Below are 23,027 nucleotides of genomic sequence, written 5' to 3' on the forward strand. Positions count from 1 at the left end.
TTTTGCTTGCCCACGACCTCAAGCGGAATGTGATAAGCAAGGCTTTTTAGTACTTTATATAGCAAGTGCCCCACTCTGCTTTTACGCTCCTCGTGTGGCAAAGGGCAGTTTCACCTGTTCAGCTCCTCATGTGGCAAGTACTTCCATGTGCTCTTTAAAGCATCATGCAGCAGGTGTTCTGCTCAGCATCTCTGCATCTCCTGTGGGTAGTCTGCCTTTTATCTGCTCAGCATCTCATGTGCCAAGCGCTCCATTTGGCTTCTTTGCACCTCTTGTGGCAAGTGCTTTGTGTGAAGTGCCCAGCTTGGCTTCTAAGCATTTCGTGTGCCAAGTGCTCCAGTTGGCTTCTTTGCACCTCCTGTGGCAAGTGCTTTGTTTGAAGTGCCCACCTTGGATTCTAAGCATTTCGTGTGCCAACTGCTCCAGTTGGCATCTTTGACCTCTTCTCGCAAGTGCTTTGTATGGAATGCTCAGATTTTTTCTGCACCTCTTCTGGCAAGCACATCTTTCACCTGTTCGGCACTTTATGTTTCAAGTGCTACGGTTGGCTTCTCTGCACCTTTTAGGGCAGGTGCTTCTTTTGCCCGCTCAAGCCCTCAAGTGTCAAGTGTTCAACTCTGCTTCTCTGCGACTCTTGTGTTTTGAGCATCTTTTGCCTGTTCAGCACCTCATGTGCTAAGTGCTCTGCTTGGCTTCTCTTGGAGAAAGTGCTCTGCTCAGTTTCTCATCGCCTCGTACAGCCAGTGCTTCTCCCAGCGTCTCAGCGCCTTATGTACCAAGTGTGACGAAATGACTACAGCACTTCAGGAGCAAAGGGATGATTACATAATCTACTGCCGCACACTAGAACTAAAGCAGCAGTGATCTCACTCAAAGGTTAAACACAAACAACCGGAAAGGGATACCGCCTTTGCCTTGTGAGGACAGACTATGGGGGTCGTTATAGGTTTGGCGGTGAGGTAAAAGTGCTAATAAATCCGGTACCTGCACTGTAACCACTATGCCAAACCACAAGTTTGTTGGTGGGCTTCACTGATTTACCTCCAGCCAGGAGCTGGAGGTAAATCAAGCACCTACAGGCAAAAACATGCAGGTATTACCGGCACTGGTATTACCAGTGCCTGTAAAACCCGAAATCCCCTCCATGGAGTCCTATGAGACTCATAGAATAGGGATTTACCGCCCCTTTTGCTGCCTGTAATATCCCAGTAATACCGGGATATCAGGGGGTGGAAACGGTAGGTAGGTTTGCCGGTATCACGTCGGTATTACCGGCAGGATACCTGCAAATCTATAATGACCCTCTATATCTTCGGGAGGGGTTTGAGCTGATAACAAAAGCAACCCAAGCAACTTAATTACAAGGATACCAAAATAAAAAAAGTACAATTAATACAGACTTTCAATCTCAATCAAACAATTAAATGCAACCAATCATTTAGGAAATACTAGAAAACCCCATCCTCTGTTAAAGGAAACACAGAGAATGCAGACTTTTGAGAAAGGGCACTGCGAGTAGATGAGCAGGGGGGGTTCAGGCAAGCAGATCGGGCAACAATGTCAATGTTCATGAAAGAAAAAGGTAGAGACAGAGGACTTAAAAGTCAGTATGGTCCCAAAAGTGGACCAGGGGCATAGGGCCTCTTCACAATACTTGTATTATTGTGTTTAATTGCAGTAGAGCTGTGGTCGATATGTTTCAAGTCAATTCAAACCCCATTTTGTCAAGTCGGTTCAAAAGTGCAGACTACCGAAGGGTGGAATTGCCGTTTCAGATGGTGAGATGATGTCATACAACGGTTTGGGCAGCAGTTGTTTTGAGAAGACGATGGCTTCTGCTTGGTTGAGTATGCGTTCGTATGGATAAATTGGATGGCTTCCAGCAATCAAGTCTGCACTTGAATCAGGTGTTCCCACAAAAGTCGAGCCTGCGATCGGGTTGCTTAAGGCAGTCTGTGGCAATGCGCTGAGCCGGCATCTGTATGGCTTGAGAGGCAGCCAGAAGATGGAAGTTTGCCAAGATTGCCAAAAGCAGCACTGTGAGTCCTGTGACCGCTCAATGGCGTCGACTGCAGTCGATCAGGTTTGAAGGGACCTTGAGGCAATGAGACAGGATTCCAGCCCTCCCAATCCAGGGAGGCTGTCTGGAACCTACAGGAAATACTTCACCTCCAATGATGAAGAGCATGGTTCCAGTGCAACCAATAGAGAGGCATTGGTCCACGCAGTAGTTCTCTCTCAATGTTCCCTGGATGGTTAGGTGGACAGAGCTCTTCCCTGACGTGTATGCCTTCTGTCTTCCTCTCTATGGCAAAGGACTTTGGAATGGACTGCATTCCCAACTGAGGGCCAAGAGTGAATCCTTCTTCTCTTGGTGGTCTTAAGATGAATCAAAGAAAGAGGGAGGGTCCCGCCCTTGAAAAGGCAAACGGTCACACAGAAGTGGTCCAAAGCATGCATGCTCTAAGGGGTACACTTCAGGTGGATGTAAAAAGTGTCCTCTGCCTTATGACATCACCCGCAGAGTATCTTGCCTTCAGGAAACAGAGGACACAGGAAAAGGAAGAGAGCCCTAACAGAAGCTTCTGGCTACTCTTACCACTTTCCTATGCTTGCTGACTTTAATGGGTCTCCCAGTCAGCACACTAGTGTGAGGGTGACCTTTGTTATGCCAGTGCCTGCCTTTGAAGCATGGTTTCCCGGAGACCCTGAGGGAAGGTGTTACCCATCCTGCAGGAGAATCAAAGAGGCAGCATTCTGGCTATTGTTCCGCATGGCTGTAGTGGCGACAGTCAGACCAGACACCAATTCACACCTGTCCTGCCATAGCTGGCCCTGCTCACAGAGCTGACACTGGTGTTTTTTATCAAATTGCTGTGCCGAAAACCTCTGTGCTCTTATCACATCATAAGGCCTGGCTGAAATTTAAGTGCTACCAGGCTGACCAAGGCATACAATTATTATAATTTCGATTAGAGGAGAAGAAGATTAAAAAACTACATCTCTCCTGCACAAACTCTGTGTCCCAGCAGCTATCTGGGATACACATGTGACATTTCAACCTGCTCCATGCCACTAGAATCTCAGGCTGAGGGGACCTGTAGGCTGTCTCAGCAAAGGCACATGTATGCAGTATAATTTTGGCATGGGGCATATATGAAATGAGATCTGTTTAGCAGCCCTTCCTTTCAGCAACAGAATTACCTGCATCATTTTAAGTATTGTATTGTATTTGGTTATTCATATAGCACTCTTTCCCCATTTGTATGGCCTCAATGTGGTTCGTGGTTGGAACGTCCTTGGTGACCATAGTCAATGTGCTGGGAGTTCTAAGAGTTTTAGATTAGGAGATGCATGTGTGCATTTTCGCCGGTCTAGAACTTAGGTGGTTGGCTAGGCTTGACCAAGCAGCCCAAAGCGGTCAGGCACGTGGGTGGGTGCTGTTGGTGGTTAGTGATAGATTGCTATTGTTGAGAGAGTTGATGTGTCACCAGCTATACCAAATGTATTTTCATTGGTAGTCTCTGTATGCTAGTGGCAGAGGTATTGAGGTACATCAGGTGTTTCTGTGTGGACGGCTGTATGCTCTGCTAGACCGGAGGAGCATAGCCATAGCTGCATTCTACGGTGCATGGATGTTTGGCCGTGCCTGCGGCCTGTGTCCACATACGTGGTGTGAGGTATATGTACCATATGCTTCAAAGTTGTTCGGCTGGAGACATCTTTGACCAGTGTGGACAGCGTGGTCTCATTGGTCGTCCAATGGTCTGGAGCGATGGTCAGGGCGGTGAGGGCAGGAGAGTTTATTGTAGTGCGCCAGAGCGAAAACTGCTGGCTTTCCTAGTCTTTTTATTAGGAATGTTGTTGTGCATGGGGCGACAGTATGTCAGGTGAGCTGCTGCGAATGCTGCAGGCCACTGTGTTGTAATTGGTGCAAGCGGAATTGGGTCTGGCAGTGTAGTTTCAAGGAGGGGATGATTCGGGGGGATATTATGGGAAGATCCAGGATCTTAGAGCCTTTCTAAATTTCAGGTGGTTTTCAGTGTTGTGAATGTGTAGGGCTAGGGAGTTCAGGTGATTGTCGCTTGGACGGAGAAAGAGGTTCCACCCAGTCTGGAGGAGTTGTGAGGTGGGACCACTAGGGGAAATGCTGTGCGAGATCTGAGATTCCTTGAGGGCTGGCAGGGAGCGATTTTGTCTCGGAGGAATTCTGGTCCAGTGCTGTGGATGGCGTGGTGGGTGATGCACATGGCTTTTAAGGTAGTGCGTCATCCTATATGGTGCCAATGGATGACTTTTTGTGTAGAGCTGATGTGTTCTCTGGCAGGTAGGCTAATGAGCAGGCATACAGCCAAATTTTGGATTTTTCAGAGTTTCCTTAGTTGCGATGCTGGTGCCAGAGTTTCCTTAGTTGCGATGCTGGTGCGCCTACGTAGAGGCAGTTATCATAATATTGTAGGCACATGATGGAGTTGATGGCCGAGAAACGGTGGGGGTAGGTGAGGTAAGGGAAGATCTGCCTGAGAATCCGTAGTTGACAGAAGCAGGTTTTTGATACGGTAGTGTTGTGTTGGTTGAGGGACAAATATGAATCCAATGTGCATCCAAGGTTTTTTACCACGTTGGAGATTGCCGGTGCTTGTTCTAGGGGTTGGGGCCATGGAATCAGTTCGGGGAGGAGGGCTGATTTCCTGCAAACTAGGATTTCAGTTTTCCCAGCGTTGAGAATGAGGTGGTTGATTGTCATCCAGTGGTCAATATCCGAGAGGTACGACCACAGGTTCCGACTGCCGCAGCCTTAGGATTTGGGGATTTTAAGGATGATCTATGTAATAATCAAAAAGGCTCGGCCTATCTTGTGCCACAGGATGGCAATTTTCCCACAGCAAGTGAGCCTCTTGGCTTCTCCAGTAATCCTGCCTCTTTTTCTGTGAACCAATTCTCTGCTCTACAAATCCAGTACCTGCCATTGTGTTTTCATACTCTGATAGTGTTCACAGATCCATTGTGGATCTGCCTCTCTCATCCATTGGTGAAGGCTGAAGTCTGCAATCTGCACACTCACAAAAACCTTGAGCATACCAGCCACCATTGCGAAAATCCACCTCCCGGAATTGGTGTTGAGTGCTTGTTAAAGGTATGTCGATGATCAGAATGCCACATTATAGATTAATGGGCCTTCACAAACATATGTTTATCTCCTGGTTGTGTGCTCACTTCATCACATCAAAGTCTAGCAACCATAGCACCTTATTGACTCACCCTAACCCACCCCCCCATGTCTTTTCCCTACCGTTCCTATTGTTCTATGGAACACGCATCCCATTTCTAGCAAACCCTCTTCGACCCTTGCTGTTTTCTTTCGGCTAAACCTAAATTTGTTCTGCCTCACTGAATCTTGGACCACTCTTCCCAATAGAACCCCTCCTGTTACTTTTTCAACCTGTCAAACTACTCTGTCCCACTCCCCTCACTTTAGCAGGCACAGGTGGTGGCACAAGAATCTGTAGCACTCCCCATGGAGTCTATAAAATCCTACCGCCTGTGTTTACCACCTTTAAATATAATTTCATTTATCTTAGAAATCGCGATTCCCTTGCTTTGCAAATACTTTGCCACCCTCCTGGTCCTCTTGCCTCTTTCTGTGAAGATTCGGATCCCTGTCTCCTTCTTTTTACTCTTGATTTCCCTTCCTTTCTCCAACCACCCCTTGATTTCCCTTTCTTTCTCCAACTCCTCACTCAGCCTGTCCCATTCTCCTCGTTACTAACTGCTTCCATCTGACTCAACTGAATTCTCCACCTTCTCATTCCACTGGATCTTCTCTTACTCCTCTGCTTTTCTTTTTTCCCCGCCATATCTTCTTCTCTGGACTCACAGGGTTGTCCAACACCAGGCTTGAGGCCGGATCCATATCAGGTTTTCATGATACCCCACATTAATATTCATGATATACATTTGCATACAATTATTCAAATGTTTCCTCATGAACATTAATGAGGGATATCCTGAAAAAGCATCAGGATCCCGGCCCTCGAGTCCTGGAGTTGGCTATATCCTCTCGCTACTTTTCCTGCAAATGCTGAAAGATGCAGGAACAAGCCACGCTCACCTTCAGACCTCTCTTTCTTTCCCTTTCTCCATTTTTTCTATGGCCTTGCCTTATTGCATGCTGGGCAACTGTACTATCAGATGCTCAACACTTCTTTGTTGTCTCCTTTCCACTACTCTCAAGCCACTGGTCCAGCTCTCAGCTCTCTGGTCGCTGACTCTGATTTTTCTTCATACTTTACTTCAAAAATGTCACACTTCACACCTGTTCCTGTCTTCCCCTGCCTCTGTCTCCTTTCCTTTCTCAGTTTTTTCCTCCTAACGGAGCCCAGTTTAGAGCTGCAATGCACCAAATCCTACTTCCGCCCAGATCACCCAGCATTTCCACCCCATTCCCTAATATTTCCATGCCCACAACCTTACCTCTCTTTTCTATAACTCTTCTCTCTGCATTGGCATATTTTTCAATTCTTGTAAGCAAGCTACTGTCCTACCACATATTTTTCAATTCTTTTAAGCATGCTACTGTCCGGTTATAGGTCAAATTTTCGAAAACAAAAGGCTCAAATGCCTTTTTTTCGACAGTAAAAGGACAGAAAAAAAGGATCGATTTTTTTTGGGGGGGTACCTCCCAGCCCCCCGTTTTCCTTTTATAGAAAAGCTTTTTATACATGCTAGACTAAAAAAATATATAAATAACTCAATTTAAAAAAAAAAAAAATCCATCCTTTTTTTCAGTCCTTTTACTGTCGATCAAAAGGTCATTCGATCTTTTTGATTCGAACATTTGACTGGACACCCTAGTGTCCTACCACTCTTATAAAAAATCTTCTCTATCCTCGTTCCTTCCTGCCAGCAACCGTCCTATTTTGCTCTTCGCCATTCTTCCTAAACTTCTCGAGCTACCTTAACTCCAATTCTCTTAGACACCATCAATCTTGTTTCCACCCAGGTCAATCCACTGAAATTGCTCTACTTCACTTTACAAACTTATCTAAATACGAGTAAATAAAATGCTATTTGGACCTGGGAATCGGCTCTGCTGTGATTTGAAGCAGGTATCTGCAATGAAACACATATCACAGTAGCAATTGTTGAACTCTGAACTGTTCCAAAGACTTTGTGCCATCTACAAGTGACATCACTCACTGTCCTGCTTGCCCACTCGCTTACTCACACGCCACACTCCCTAATTTACCCACCAACTCACTAACACACTGTAAGCAAAGGCACATCCTCTTTGCCAGGTGGGACAGGTTCACAATGGGGAGGGATGTTCCAGGAAGGGATTGCAGGGCCACTGCCATCACCCAGAGCTCCGCACAAGTGCCATCTTGGTTCCACTTTCCTTTCATCTGTCCCAGAAACCAACAATAGAAAATGCTGCAACCTAGGGTCTCCCCAGAGGCTGGCCTGGGCTATGTTAACATGAAATCAAAATATTTTTATCCCAGAGTTGCGCTCTTTCTCTAAATAAAGAAGTCAATCCAAGTTTGAAATCTCAAAAAAAGGTTTGGTTTAATGTTCAAAAAGAAAAACATTTTTGTGCATAAGGGAATGAGCAGTTTCAGACAGCATAGTTGAAATTCACTATCTGTCAAGAGATATATTACACAAAATATGACTCAACATGAAAGTATAAGTCCAATCTCAAAATCCATTCTTCATCCTTATAGTTACTACTTATTTTCAAACCTCTTGGGTTACTTGTTTGAGTTCTCAAATAATGTCACTTGAAGTCCTTGTAGTTTAATTCATTTGAGTTGATTCCAAATCTCCTTGTTGATTTGGAAGCTTAATTATGAACCACAACACGTGTTTTCTCCACTCGGGTTCATGAGTGGTTCTTCAGGAGCTAAATTAGTCAATTTTCCAGTTCAATTTGTAATGTTCCAATTTTAATTTGTAATGTTCCAATAGAATTCCTTGTTTGAGGATTTGCGTGTTGTTGACGTGGGTGTGTACTCATGATGTCTTCAGTGAAAACACAATGTAATGCTTAGGATATGCTGTCCCTTGTTTGCCATAATGAGAAACAATGTGATGTTCCTCTCAAGTGTGGGTTCTGCTTTTCCAAGTCCAGTGTGATGGTTCGATTGCCATGACTAGGAAACCACTCAGCCTCCACGTGCAGGTCCTAGAGACTGAGCCAAGATAAATCTGCTTACATTTTGAGACTGGTAACACTTGTATTTTACGTATAATTTACCCATCATGCTTTCTATATAGTGTTAAATTAAGATAAACCATAGTTTCATGTTGCTACGCTTTTGAGCCACTTTCTCGGGTTAGAATAGTGGAGCAGGGTCTTCTAATAACCAGGGTGTCTTGAGGGCTGTTTTTTGGGGATCAAATCTACTCCACATCAGCACAAAATAAACTTGCATGCAGTGAATCTGAATAAGAGAAATTCACTCAGAGGTTATCCTAAAAACCTGGTGTAACTCTGGAGGACTGGAGTTGGAGACCCCTAACCAAGACACAGGGCCATGATGATTAGACCTGCCATTAGCGTATATAACTGGCATCAGATGGCATCACCTATTTATGTGAGATCCTAGTTTGTATATGGGTGGTAACTGAAATTACCTTTTGTCTGCTTATGAAACTACTCACTATGTTATTAGTTTATACTTATTGGCGTTTTGACTTTACCAGATTGTTGCTGCCCCAGCGGCCTAAGCTGCCCAAATTCAGTGAGAGAGAGGCCACACTAGATGAAATGCACAAGTCAGGGCTCTGCAGTAAGAGTGCAGAGTTTGCCCTCTTTGCTCTTTTGTGCGTTTCAGAGTTAACAGTGTAATATTGGTGGTACTCCACGATGACTGAAAGGGTCGAAATGCAGAATGTTGGCACACATTATATATTTAACATGGTCAAAGGAAGACCTTTCAAGTAACATGGCTATCATGAAATTCCTGCAAGCTTATTCTTTTACCCGGTCACTCCAGCAGATTCAGTTGTTGGAAACGTTATCCATGAAATCCATCATAGTAATTTTGAACAATATGAATTACTGTTATTTGTCTCATATTGTCTACTGGAAAAAAACAGTAAAACGTGTTTGTTGAAGTGCAGGGGTATTGCTGATTTTCACTGTACTGGCCAGCTGCAGGGGCCTGCAGCCTTTGGCTTGCTAGAAGTTTTAAACTACAACTCCCTTCAGCCCCAGCTAGTATTGCTGATGGCGAGGGACCATGGGAGTTATAGTCCAAATTAGATAGGAGAGCTGCAAGTTGCAAACCACTGTACTAGTGTGTGTACGCGGTAGGATTCAGGTCGCCTGGAAGCACTGTTGGAGAAGAGAAAAAAGGGAAGGACCGAGTACAATAGGTGGTGAATTTGGAGGACAAACCAAGCAGTGAGGAAGATACAGTGGAAAGCGGACAGTGGGTTAGAGCTTAGTTAACAAGACCAGTGCAGGTTGTTGTTTACCTAAAATTAAAAAAGCAAAAAATAACAACGGGTCTTGCAGAAATGATATTTTTACTAGGCAGACTCATATTTTTGTCTGCTAGCTTTCAGGACCACATGAGGCTCTTTGTCAGCCAATGCTCCAGATAAGATTTGGAAGTGGGAGCATTGTACTCCCGATTTTTTAAAGTTGGGAGTAAAATGATTTTTAGGGAGTAAAAATGTAAGTCCAATTCTGTTGTGGGTGATAGCTGCATTCTAATAGAAGATGTGTTTTGTGATGTGTCTTAAAATGGTGCACGACAGCAGATGTGTACGGGTGGGCGGCCTTCCCTTTGACTGACTTCCATAATCATGGAGTGTGATACGCACCCAAATGTTCTGGCTGGTTTCTTGGTCTCATAGATGTGTCGCGGAATATGTCCAGTGTGCTACTGGAGTTTATTCTCTCTATCTCTGTATGTTTCATGGGGGGTTTCTTTGCTTATCTGGAAGGGGACTAACTTACCAGAAGTGGAGGCCAGGGCTCGTCAGGAAGCAGGGGGAATCCTTACCGAGTAGCGTGTATCTAATTTCAGTGCAGAAGACAAAGGGGAAGTAGGGTCTGTATATACCCCTAGGAGATTCCGATGAGTCGCACATCGCAAACACTGATTGATTGTTTATTTATATAGTGCCTATACACAATGTGTTTCAAAGCGCTTCAAGGCAGTGAGGTAACATGGAAGAATACAGTGACATTCCTACAGTCCTTGATAAATACAGAATGTGAAAAATAACTATCATAATCAGCCTGGCGACATTTCAGATAGTGCAAGAGCTTTTGGACATAAGGAGGGAGGGGAGGTAGGGAGGAGAATGAGACAGACAAGCGGCTACATTACTGTGCCTGGTGACAATTGAGGTAGTGCCGGAATTTAACAATAGGTGGGTGGGTGGGGGAGGGAGGGTTGGAGTAAGGGAGAAGGAGAAGAACAAAATAAGCAACTATCATACTGGGCCTGACAACATTTCAGATAATGCTGGAGGGGGAGAGGGAGGAGAAACAAGAGAGGGAGAGAGTGGGAGGGGGGAGGAGACAAACAAGCTGCTATCAAACAGGTCAGGAGACAGACAGGTCAACAGACCTTGGCGTGTTCAGGGAGACCTGACCTAACACCTCAAAGGTCACATCCAGGTTTCTACAGGAAGACAGCTAGAGGCATTGCCTCACTTACCATTATGAGATATCTCGACCTGTACTGGACGGTCCCAAAGATACCAAGGATGACGGCCATGATGTGTAGGAAGTTGGCTAGGATGGGTGCCCACTGGTACCCCAGGAAGTCGAAGATCTGCCGCTCTAGGGCCGCGATCTGCAAAGCAACAACAGAGAAAGAGAGAGAGAGAGAGAGAGAGGAAGAGAGAGAGAGAGAGAGAAAGAGGACAGAGTTACTCACTGGGCCTCGCAGGGCATTGAAGCACAGACTGGCAAGTAATTAATGAGCTCTTCCACGCACAATTAGTTTCAACAGACGGAATTGTCTTGCATGATTCATTGGCCGTCGCATAGCAAATTGCACCTCGTGGGGTTGTGGGAGGGCGGTGCTGAGGGTTATTCCACCGGAGAACTACTTGTTCAGAAACAGCCTTTGAAACATGTGTCACTTTGACTGCAGAACTCTGAACATCGGAACAACGGAACAAAACTAACAAAGTCCATGCGCCATCAACAAATTCATCATTGACATCAGATGAGTTCCGGCAGACCCGTCCAGTCTGCCCATTTTCCTTCCAACTTTTGATACAGACACACACACAACCTGCATTTACCCAATCACAACCCTTGATTTCTTAGAACTATTGCACCCACAAAAATAATAGTTAACTTAATAAACATATAATTTCTAAAAAAGATCCTGCGTTTTTATCAAAATGAAAACAACAACCTGCGTTGTGGTCACTTGGTAGGTTTTGACTATCAGACTGTGGGCCTTTCTACTGTCATCCCCTAGATTTCGCTTCCAAACTCACCGCTATTTCCCTCTCCTTCCCGCTCTCCTCTTCCCTTACAGTGCCTTGTGACAGCCTAAAATCCTATATTCATAAATACACTCCTTCAATTAACTTTTTGAGTCCATCCCTTTTTATGGGAATTTGCTCTGTCTTGTCCCTATCCTTACTGGAAATACAAGTTATAAAATCACTTGTGTCTGTTTCGAACCCTAGTTGCCGGATTACTTTTTGGCTGAGAAATACTGATATTGTTCTGTGTGTATTCAAGTTTGGGAATGTTCGTGTATCTATCATCATGACCCTCTCCCAAACCCTTTTCCGCACGTCACACTTCCACCTTGTACGATGAACACATATTGGCATTCTTCAGCCTACCTCCACTACCTCATAGTGGAAAACCTGCACTGTCGACACCCACCCATATTCCTGGTACAAAACGCTTCCTGGCAATAATTCCATCTTGTTCTTAATAACTGTATACGATTTCATCAAATGGAAAAGAATTGACTAAGTCCACCGTCAATTTCTTGATGTCAAATATTCTAGTCTGATGTTAGAATAGTACCTTAACTAGATGTAATAATTGTGCGGAGCAGCTGACAGTGGTTTTGGCCATTTCTTTTTTAGGTCAATTTTCTGGCATGGATCATCTTTGTTCTTATTAGTAAATGGGGATATCAACATGTTGAATAAAGTCCTTAACTAGGAAAAAAGGGTCCATATGGGATGGTTTTGATAATCTGCTCTTCTCTCTCTAGGAGGATTACAGGAGCCCGGTCCTAACAAGGAGGGTGTCAATGTCTCTACCGATCAATGTCTCCACCGATATGTGTTTTGCAAGAACCCTTAAAAGATAAATAAATGTAGATATAAGTGTTCTATGTCTGTGTGGTTGGCAGTTAAGTATACTCGGACTTCTTTAGAAACCCCAATGTATATCAAATAATTTTCCCACAAGAAACCCAATGTATGAGAATTTCGGGTTGAATTCAAGAGATCTAGGTGAGGGAGGGTCTACTAGAGCACCAATCGACCCATCAACAAGCTACATAACGGAGCCTGCCATTGGCCAAAGTTAAGGGGGTCTTTGAGCGGCCGGTGATCTTAATTGGCGACCTTCTTCCAGGTATTCTGGGTCAGGACCCTGCTGACGAAGGTACTAATAACCAGGGCTGACCGCGCAAGATGCGCGGGCGCAATCGGCGTAGAGATAACACGGGAGCTCTGTTTCAATGTTTTAATCTGCAGCATTCGGCAGTAGTTGGAGCTTCCAAGTGGGCACTGTGGAAGCTTTAAAGATGAGGTATCCCTGTGATCAAGATGCCCCAACACAAAGGTACAAACTAGTGACTCCAAGCCGTGCCCACTTACGGGAGGGTGCACATTCCCACTTGAGCACGCTCATTCACACTAAGGCAAAACAAAGATACGGAGTGTGTGCCCTTGGGTCTCAGAGCCAAATCTTTAAATGATTACACCTCAGGTTGCCGTAGGTCTAATACCATTTGGCCCTGTGATTCCACATTCATTAAGTCTGGTTTCAGATTTAAGCAAAGTTAGTTTTGCCGAATCCTTAATAACTTGTTGGATTTCAGCACATTTAGCACTAAGATGTTTTTGAAGGCTTGGGGGGTGGGGGGAAGGCTATTCACCTGCTCAGATCTTGTCATCTCTCTCCCAGTTGTTCATCCTCTTGCATTGGCTTCCTCTGGTGTCCTCCTGTGAAGAGTCTTTGGGGGTCATTACGAGTTGGGCGGTAAGGGATGCCGGGCACCGGTAAGGAGACCGGTGCCGGTAATCCCTTACCACCCAATTCCAAGGTCCCTTAGCGGGAACCGTAAAGGACGTGTGGTCTGACCGCTAAGGAACCAGGGCGCTAATAACGGGCCACTATTCGCGGCCCTGTTATTAGCGCCTTCCCCATTCCCATTGAGCTCTATGGGGGCTCAAATGGGAATGGGGAATGGTTGGTTGAATGGGAACTTACCGGGTCCTCCAGGGTCGGAATGACCCGGTAAGTCCCCATTCACCCATTCACCCAGACCGGACCCGGTTTGGGAGGCAGCCAAGCCAGTTCGGTTTGGCAAGGCTCCTTGAGGATGTAGAGCCATTTCGTGTTTACCCCACAAGGACAAACGGGAGGCTACCGACTCCAACAATGATGGCGCCAGACTGGGCATGGCAGTCAGGTGGTAGCTGCCAAAAGAAATGAGGAAGCTTCCTATTGGATGGGGTGGTGGATGCAACGTAAGCAGATAGACACTATCCTGAAGTCCCTTGCAGCATCGGGAAGAGGGCCTATTGCGGTCACAGCAATGCTTTGCTGCAGAATCGCACATGCGTTCTGCTCCCAGAGTTTTGTTTTGCTCCAGTAACTTCTTGTTTGTGCGGGCTATTGCTGCTGGCAGGTTTCTGTTCAGTTACTGGTTGGTTTAAAGCCTCATCCGGCAACGTTCCTGCAGTGAGAGGAGTTTGTTCACGTTTGTTCCTCTACACTTCCAGGTGAGTGACCTGCATCCATCTTCCGGCAAGTGGTTCTGAGGCAGTCTTTTGGCCCTCCTGGTCCTGCTGTAAACTGGCTGCCTACTGTTCCTGGTTCACTACTAGTTATAGCTGACTAGGGCGTGTGGGTCTGCCAGCACCGATCCTTTACTCAACATCGTCCGCCTTGAAGCCCAGGCGTCAAGACCAGACTGGAAAAATTCGAGTTCTGATGTAGACTTGCCCATTGCCACAGTCTATATGTCTTCCACTCGAGTGCAGAGACTGGAATGGACCAGACTCCCACAGATTCTGCTCCCCAGTGCAGAGAACACATGCACCTATTTCTCCCCTCACTACACTCTGCCCAATGCCAAAATATACAAGGTGATATTTTAGTACTGAGTTCTCTCGGTGCAATGCACTGTGTACCCACAAATCAGACCAAACGCACATGTTCCACCAAGAGACCAAAGCTAAGATGAGTATCTTTCTTCGCATTTCTCTCAATAAGAGAACGGGTGGTGTCTACTGCTGCACCCCATCTGTGGAACACTTGGCACATTATGCAGTCACGTTCCTGGATTAACAACTTTTCATCGAGCACTGAAATATCACTGTTCACTAAAGTCTTTTAATAATGATTCAGGTATGTTACTAGCATTTAACTTTGCCTGTCCAGATTTCAAAGTGTGCCATATAGATCGCCCGGAGAACATGCAAATGGGAGCAGAGCATGGCATACATCCTAGTACATACATGTGAACATGAACTATTATTAACATCAAGTTCCCGCCACACTTGCATGAATCACAGCACCATGAATGCGGCGTATTCTCTCAACAAGTTCCTCATCAGGCCAAATGAATAACAGAGATCTACTTACATTGAGAGCGTCAATTACTTTGTCTCTAAGAAAGGGTGTGTAATTGACAGCATGTCAATTTCGATTCTTATGCAGCTGGTGGCGTTGTAGGGCAAGTGTGTAGAGCTCCCTGACCTGGGGAGGAATCACTTCTCTGCAGGGGGAGGGTGCCAGAGGCACTACAGAGACTACTCGGTAGTCAAAACCTGCAGCCCAATTTAAGGATGCTTCCTTAAGCTCACACCACCACTGCAGCCCAGGGGATGCCACGGGAGAATGTGCTGGAGGCACCACCAGGTAGGCCTAGCTGGGGTTAGTGGCTGCAGGAGCATCCCGAAGTCTGAACAAGTGAAGTGCATTAACAACACGGTAATCACAACAGCTCTCCTGTAGACAATTGTCCCAGTTATAGTTCTCCACTCTGATCCTGTTAATCCCATTAAAACATTGTTACTCTTGTATGTCCTTGATGAAAATACAAAAGTCCTAAAAAAATAGTAAGACATTGATTGAGTTGCCTAAAATATGTTGTTTTATTAGGTGGCGGGAAAATGTGAGGCCATAAAATACACACATGCCTATGTAAGCTGTCATGGGCCTCTGACCACATGTTCTATCTATCTGCCTGTTGCTGCTGGTGACTAGATTGCCAGAAGTGACTTCATTGCCTGCGCTCTTGCCCCCGCTCTGGACATGATGATGGCCGTAAACTTCTTAAGAGATGCACGGGCAAGTTCATTGGCATTGGCAGGAACTGTGTCTAGAGGCCAACCACAAAAGGGTCTGAATAGCACCCCAGGGTTGCCGGCTACTCTCTAAACCAGCACTTTGAGGGCTCTTGAGCTGCATTACACTGTGCATAAGGGCAGGCAAGTCTGGACCGTCCCCGGTCTATGGGATTAATCGATCAGGAAGGAAAGGATAATAAAACAGCGGCTGCGATTGATAGGCTCCGGCCATGCTGGCGGGGAGGAGGCACTTGCACCGATCATTTCTAGGAATTAACGTTCGAGAACACTACAAGGCCATTTATGCAAGGCCATTACTTTCCCGCTCTGAATTCAGAGTAATCACGCACATTACGATGACTTACGCCGCTGCACGGTCAGCAGCTTCAGAGACCACCGTGGGCAATAAAACCCGTCCAACACACCGGTCTAAGAGCCAACATGGCGTGCACTTGTGCATAGAGAAGGATGCCGCTGAGTACTTCAACGCAGGGGAGGCGTTGGACTCCCCTGAAGGGTGGTCGGGTTTTTTTCTTACATTTTCTTAATTAGTGTAACAGACTGACAATCTGAAATCTTCACTATTTCAACACAAAGTGAATTGGTCACTGCTTTCCTGCCAATTTGAAGTAGCAAATTGCAAATGGCTTCCTTTTTGAAGTGTATTTTTGCATACAGTTGCTTTTCTTGGGAATAATGTTTTTTTTTCACTGCAAACTTTTTGGGTAATTTGGAGCAGTTTCACAACTGGCCAGCAAAGAAAATTCTGGAACCAAAACGTATCTAGACCAATGTCTTTACTTTTAAAAGAGAAAGGTGACTGTTGTCCTCTTTTTAAGTTTAGAAATAGGCCATCAGCGCTGGACCGCAGGTGCTAAAATGTACAAACATAATAACGTTCTAGTTTTGAAATTATTCTACACAAAATGCCCAAAGCCACAAAAAACCCTAGACTGGAAGCTGTACACTGAAGGTTGGCAGCATTTGATATTGTGCTTCGTCATTGCAACAGGTGATCCCTGCGCATCCGGACTTCCTCGCGTCATTCATGGCTCGTGCGTACAAAAAGAACCAAAGAATGTTCCTCGTCGCCTCAAATATACATTTGACATACTGGGAAAGTGGCACCTCCTTTCTCTCAAAAAGACCAATCGGTAAGTCTATAACACCATACCACCCTGAGGTTAGGCACAGTTGTTGAGTTACTTAGGCAGGGATTTCTCCTGGCTACATTATTTCATCAGAACGATATAAGCACAGGGCAGTTAGGTAAGAGTGGCTTATTAAGAGTATTCCCAGAGGAGCACAGGGCAGGTAGGTAAGAGTGGCTTATTAAGAGTATTTCCAGAGGAGCACTGTGCAGTAAGGTATGAGTGGCTTATTAAGAGTATTCCCAGAGGAGCACTATGCAGTAAGATAAGAGTGGCTTATTAAGAGTATTCCCAGAGGAGCACAGGGCAGTTAGGTAAGAGTGGCTTATTAAGAGTATTTCCAGAGGAGCACAGGGCAGTTAGGTAATAGTGGCTTATTAAGAGTATTTCCAGAGAAGCACAGGGCAGTTAGGTAAGAGTGGCTTATTAAGAGTATTCCCAGAGGAGCACAGGGCAGTTAGGTAAGAGTTGCTTATTAAGTGTATTTCCAGATGAGCACTGTGCAGTAAGGTATGAGTGGCTTATTAAGAGTATTCCCAGAGGAGCACTATGCAGTAAGATAAGAGTGGCTTATTAAGAGTATTCCCAGAGGAGCACTGTGCAGTTAGGTAAGAGTGGCTTATTAAGAGTATTCCCAGAGAAGCACTGTGTAGTTAGGTAATAGTGGCTTATTAAGAGTATTCCAGAGGAGCACTGTGCAGTAAGGTAAGAGTGGCTATTAAGAGTATTCCCAGAGGAGCACAGGGCAGTTAGGTAAGAGTGGCTTATTAAGTGTATTTCCAGATGAGCACTGTGCAGTAAGGTAAGAGTGGCTTATTAAGAGTATTCCCAGAGGAGCACTGTGTAGTTAGGTAAGAGTGGCTTATTAAGAGTATTCCCAGAGGAGCACTGTGCAGTTAGGTAAGAGTGGCTTATTAAGAGTATTCCCAGAGAAGCACTGTGCAGTTAGGTAAGAGTGGCATATTAAGAGTATTCCCAGAGAAGCACTGTGTAGTTAGGTAAGAGTGGCTTATTAAGAGTATTCCAGAGGAGCACTGTGCAGTAAGGTAAGAGTGGCTATTAAGGGGGGCGTGGCTTGGAGCGCCATCGATGTGGTCGCTCCTCTGAGGCCGCCCGTGGGATGCCCGCCGCCGCCGCCGTCGAATCCCGGCAGTTCTAAGCGGGTTTCCGCGTCGCCAATGCCATCTAAGGCGACCGGAACCGACATGGCACAACCTGGCCAAACATAGCCTTCGACCGAGGAGGCGTTCTACCAGAATTCAGCGGCCGAACTTCTCCCCCGTCTCCAACCGAAGAAACCAAGATGGCCGCCAAGCCGGAACCCAGCAGCACACTCCGCACCCGGCGGTAGCGGGGCCCTAGAACACTGGGGAGCTGGAGAGCTGGAGAGGGGGAGCGGACTCTAGCACAGAATCATCCGATTCATACCAAGGCGACCCAGAACACACCGGTGTGCAGCCTCGGCGACTAGGGCCTGAGTTCCCGGCGCACACTCCGAGGGACCGGGAGAGTGGGCTTCCACCCCTCCCCACGCTACGCAGAACGAGTCGGGACCCCCGCTCAACGACAGCCTATACCATCACAAAACCGCACACGAGAAGCTCACAGAGGGACCTGGAACCCCCACCAGCGAGAGACCACCGATGGAGACCGGAGGAGGGGCGGGGAAGCAACGGAAGACGTGCTTTCACCCAGAGAGGCCTTGAACCTGTGGGCCTCATCGTAGCGACATACCCCCCCCTCGTGCAACAATCAGCCATCCTTCACCATCCCCGATGGAGATTCTCCCCCACACCAACGCTTCCTGGGGCGCCCCTGCCCACTCGCCCAGATCTAGCCCAGAGCGGAGGTCGAGTGCGAAATACACCCCGAGCGCAGTCTCCCACCGCCCTAGGCCCTGCTGCTACTCTCTCAATCAAGACCGCCTGATACGAGCAGCATGTCGAGGCAAACGAAGGTGAGCAAGGGCACAGATATCTCCGCCATGTTTACTGCACCGGAGAAACCCAAGAAACAGGATCCTCCTAAACTGACCCCACAGAAGCCACAAGAAGACAGGGGCGCCCTCGCCACCAAAGGAGACCTGATAGCCTTCATGGCGGATATCAAATCAGAGTTTCGCGCCTGCCTTTGGGAACTCACCGCTAAAGTTGATCAAACGGACCAGAGGGTCACAGAAATCGAACAGAGGCTCGGAGAGATCGAGGACCATTCTCAGGATCACGCTACCACACTGGGGGAAGTGCAAAAATCCATCGATTCCCTGCATCACAAATACGAGATCCTGGAGTTCAAACATGAAGACCTTGAAAACAGGGCACGCCGCAATAACCTCCGCATTCGGGGTGTCCCATCCTCTATCCCCGACAACAAGCTAGCGGACTACGTGGGAAGCTTCTTTGAGGCCCTACTCCCGGACCTGGACAAATCCCAGCTCCTGCTGGACCGGACCCACAGACTCCGCCCGCGCCGTGGGACAGATTCGGACCCCCCTCCCAGATGTTATTACCAGGGTCCACTTCTTCACGACCAAAGAGGCAATATCAGCGATCAGTCGCCAAGGAGATGAGATCACTTTTCAGAGCACTCCACTTCAAATATACCAGGTCCTCTCACCACTTACTCTCCAGAAAAGAAGAGCACTTCGGCCTCTGACAGTGTTCCTTCAGGAGCAACAGATCCGTTACAGGTGGCTGTTTCCGACAGCTCTCCAGTTTACATATAATGGCACCCTACGCCGAATCAGCCACTTGGAAGACGCAGAGAAATTCTTACATCCAACCTCGCCCCGAGATCCTTCCACGCCAAACCCAGAGGGGACCGAAGACTCTGGACCGCTTCCCTCTCCAAAGCCCAAACGCACGCCATGGTCGTCAACCCAGCAGAGCAACAGAAAGAGATGAACGGGGACGCTTCCACGATCCCAGGTTCCGTCAGCAATTGAGCCTGGACACAGATGCCCCTACCTAAAAGTAGGACCCGCCACCTAGATTTCGAGCTAAGGAACCTTGAATGCGGTGGCGGCGGGCCATACCCATGGTTCATACACACTCCAAGTATACTTTCCATCCCTTGTTCCTTGGAAACCCACAGTACACGATACGTGATGGGACAGTTGGCCCTGTTGGCAGTAGGTACGACCGTACTTACAATGTCGGTCTACCCCCCTGTTAAAGTTCCGGCCCCCCGTTGGGGTTCCGCGTTAAAACCTCACGTGCAGGATGATATCAAGAGATACCCTAACAGACATGGCAGTTGAATCACCGCCCCACGACCCACCCTAACCCAAGGAAAGGAGAGTGAGTCTTCAGTGGACCTCCAGACGCTTCGGGTCCTCTCCCTGAATGTTAATGGCCTGAACTCCCCTAACAAGCGAAAGGCAATTCTACTGAAACTCCGGGACGACGACGCAGCGATAGCCATGCTCCAAGAGACTCACCTGCTGCCGGCAGATGTAACCCGTCTTCGATCCCGGTTATTCCCGCTCCAATTCTTCGCCTCTGGCACAAACAAAAAAGGAGGTACGTCGATTCTCTTCAGGAAAGACTTGAACCCACAGATTCTGGAAACGAAAATATGCCGAGAAGGCCGATTTACAGCGGTCAAATGCCTCCTGATGGGAGACCTATATACTCTCATCTCAGTGTACGCCCCTAACACTGGACAGTCACACTTCTATGACTCCTTGGGCACATCTCTCGCTAGCTTTGTGGAGGGCCAAACAATTGTCGGTGGGGATTTCAATAGGGTTCCCGACCCCACCAAAGACCGATCACACCCCCCGACTCCAGGCGACTTCGCCCAAGCACTTAGCCTCCTCCGACTCTTCAGGACCCTGGAGATAATAGACTCATGGCGGGTGTTCCACCCTGACGAAAAAGATTTCTCTTTTTACTCTTTCGTCCATCGCACCTTTTCAAGGATCGACCTGTTCCTGATCTCCCCGCAAACGTTCCCCTCAGTCAAAGAAGTCTCCATCGGCACAAGAGCGATATCCGACCACGCCTCAGTGCTCCTGGAACTCCGGGTTCACAACCCTAACCCAATAACCCACGTAAATGGATGTTGTACGACCCGATCCTTAACGACATGGCCACCAGAGACAAGATCGCAACAGGAATAAGAAATTTCTTTAACGAAAACCCAGCCTCAGACACCTCATTAGCGAACAACTGGGACGCCATGAAGGCAGTAATCAGGGGCTCCCTGATAGCCCAAGGTGCGGCCTACCACCGAGACAAGCGTCAGACCCGGACGGCCCTAGAGAACGAACTAAGAGAGGCCGAGGCACTCCATAAGGAGAAAGACTGGTCCCCCAAAACGCAACGGATCATTCGTACGGCACGGAAAAAACTGGAGGCCCACTATGCGGAACAAACCGCCCAACTAATGGCGAAGGCCAAACAGTCATACTACGCGAAGGGTAACAAGGCGAACAAGTTCCTGGTGGCCAAACTAGCCAAGCAGAGACGCGTCAACGCAATCACGGGCCTGCGTGATTCCAACGGGGTCACACTATACTAAGAGCCTGAAAAGCAACGCCTCGCAATAGATTATTTGACCCAAATCATGAAGGCAACCCCACGAAACTTACCACAACAGAAGGAATACCTACAGCAGGCAGCAGTGCCCCGGCTCTCCGACGCAACGAGAGACGAACTGGAGGAGCCCATTACAGGGGAGGAAATTGAGGAGGCCATCAAATCCCTTAAAACACGGGCCCCCGGCCCGGACGGCTTCTCAACCAGGTTTTACAAACTATTCAGAGCACAATTGACCCCCCACCTGGCTACCCTATTCAACTCCTTCAGGGAAACGGGAGCGGTGACCCCATCGATGCAGGAATCAACCACCATCCTCCTGCCTAAACCTGGAAAAGATCCAAGAAGCATAACATCCTACAGACCGATCGCACTTTTAAACATTGATGCGAACATATACTCAAAAATTCTAGCAACCCGCTTAAACCGCATCTTGCCGAAGATCATTCACCCCGACCAGGCAGGTTTCATCCTACACCGGACAGCAGGTGACAACATCCGGAGAACCCTGAACCTGGTGGACCTCGCCTCCCGGAACTCCCAAAAACTAGTCTTGGTGGCTCTCGACGCAGCTAAGGCGTTTGATAGGGTGGATTGGACATTCATGAGACACACCCTAGGGGCCTTCGGCTTCGGGCCAGCTTTCCAAACGATGGTTCTAGCCAACTATGATAGCCCTAAAACTAGCCTGAGGATCAACGGACATAACTCGGCCCCAATCCCCTTATCATGCGGAACCCGGCAAGGCTGTCCACTGTCGCCCTTGCTCTTTGCACTCACCATGGAGCCCTTCGCACAAAAGATCAGGCGAAATGACCAAATCAAGGGCATACAAAGTGGCCCCACGCATCACAAACTCGCCCTATACGCGGATGACATTCTGCTCACGATCTCGGAGGCCCACTCATCTCTCAAACACGCGATATGTGAAATCGCCAGCTACGGCGAAGTCTCAGGCCTCACCATAAACTTTGATAAATCATCCGCCTTGGGTATCGGCCTCACCCCAGCAGAACGAGAACCATTGACTAAGATGTGCCCGATAACATGGGAAAAGAGTGCCATCCCCTATCTAGAGGTCCACATCCCGGCTGACCCAAGGGACACGTACAAAGCCAATTTCCCCCGAATCTTTAAAGAACTGGAAGGCGACTTGAAGCGCTGGGAGACCCAAGAGATCTCACTGCTCGGGCGCATCACTGCATGCAAGATGAACCTCCTTCCGAGATTCCTATACGCCTGTGCCTCCCTACCAGTATCAATCCCCACGCCAACTCTTCGAGGGATCCAGAGAAAAATGCTGAACTTTATCTGGAGAGGTAAGAAAGTGAGAATCCCTCTCAGAACTATGCTGGGGAGTTCCAAATTGGGAGGGCTGGGGGTCCCAGACTTGCAGGCCTACAGAGTGGCAGCCCAACTGGCCCAGGTCCAGGCCTGGCAAAATACGACAAACCGCCCCAGATGGGTAGAGCTGGAACAATCACGGGCGCCCCTACCCCTACGATTTCTACCACACATCCCGCCCCCCCTCAGGACCCAATGGGGAGAGCTCCTGCTATCAACCAAACACACCCTTAGCACCTGGGACTGGGCGCTAAAACGAAAGGGAGTGCCAAGAGGACTGAGCCCACGTTCCCCGGTCTTTCATAATCCAACGTTCGCACCGGGAACGAATCCTCGCAATTTTCGTAACTGGATCAAAGGCGGGCTGGAGACCATAGACCAGCTGTATACAGGGGGGAGACCTCTCACATTCGCCCAATGCAAGGAGAAATTCCAACTCCAGGAACGGGATAGATTC

At 47.6% G+C, this 23,027-nt stretch overlaps 1 protein-coding gene across 1 annotated transcript in view; it reads right to left on the reverse strand.

Moving 5' to 3' along the window:
• NKAIN1 (sodium/potassium transporting ATPase interacting 1) overlaps positions 1–23,027 on the reverse strand; it is a 536,625-nt gene that overhangs the window by 137,233 nt on the left and 376,365 nt on the right. The window contains exon 2 of the mRNA XM_069623039.1: positions 10,683–10,820. Coding sequence (XP_069479140.1) covers positions 10,683–10,820 — 138 coding nt within the window. The remainder of the gene's footprint in view (positions 1–10,682; positions 10,821–23,027) is intronic.

Source organism: Ambystoma mexicanum, chromosome 11, assembly GCF_040938575.1.
Source record: "Ambystoma mexicanum isolate Mex_15411 chromosome 11, UKY_AmexF1_1, whole genome shotgun sequence".
NCBI classification, from domain to species: domain Eukaryota; kingdom Metazoa; phylum Chordata; class Amphibia; order Caudata; family Ambystomatidae; genus Ambystoma; species Ambystoma mexicanum.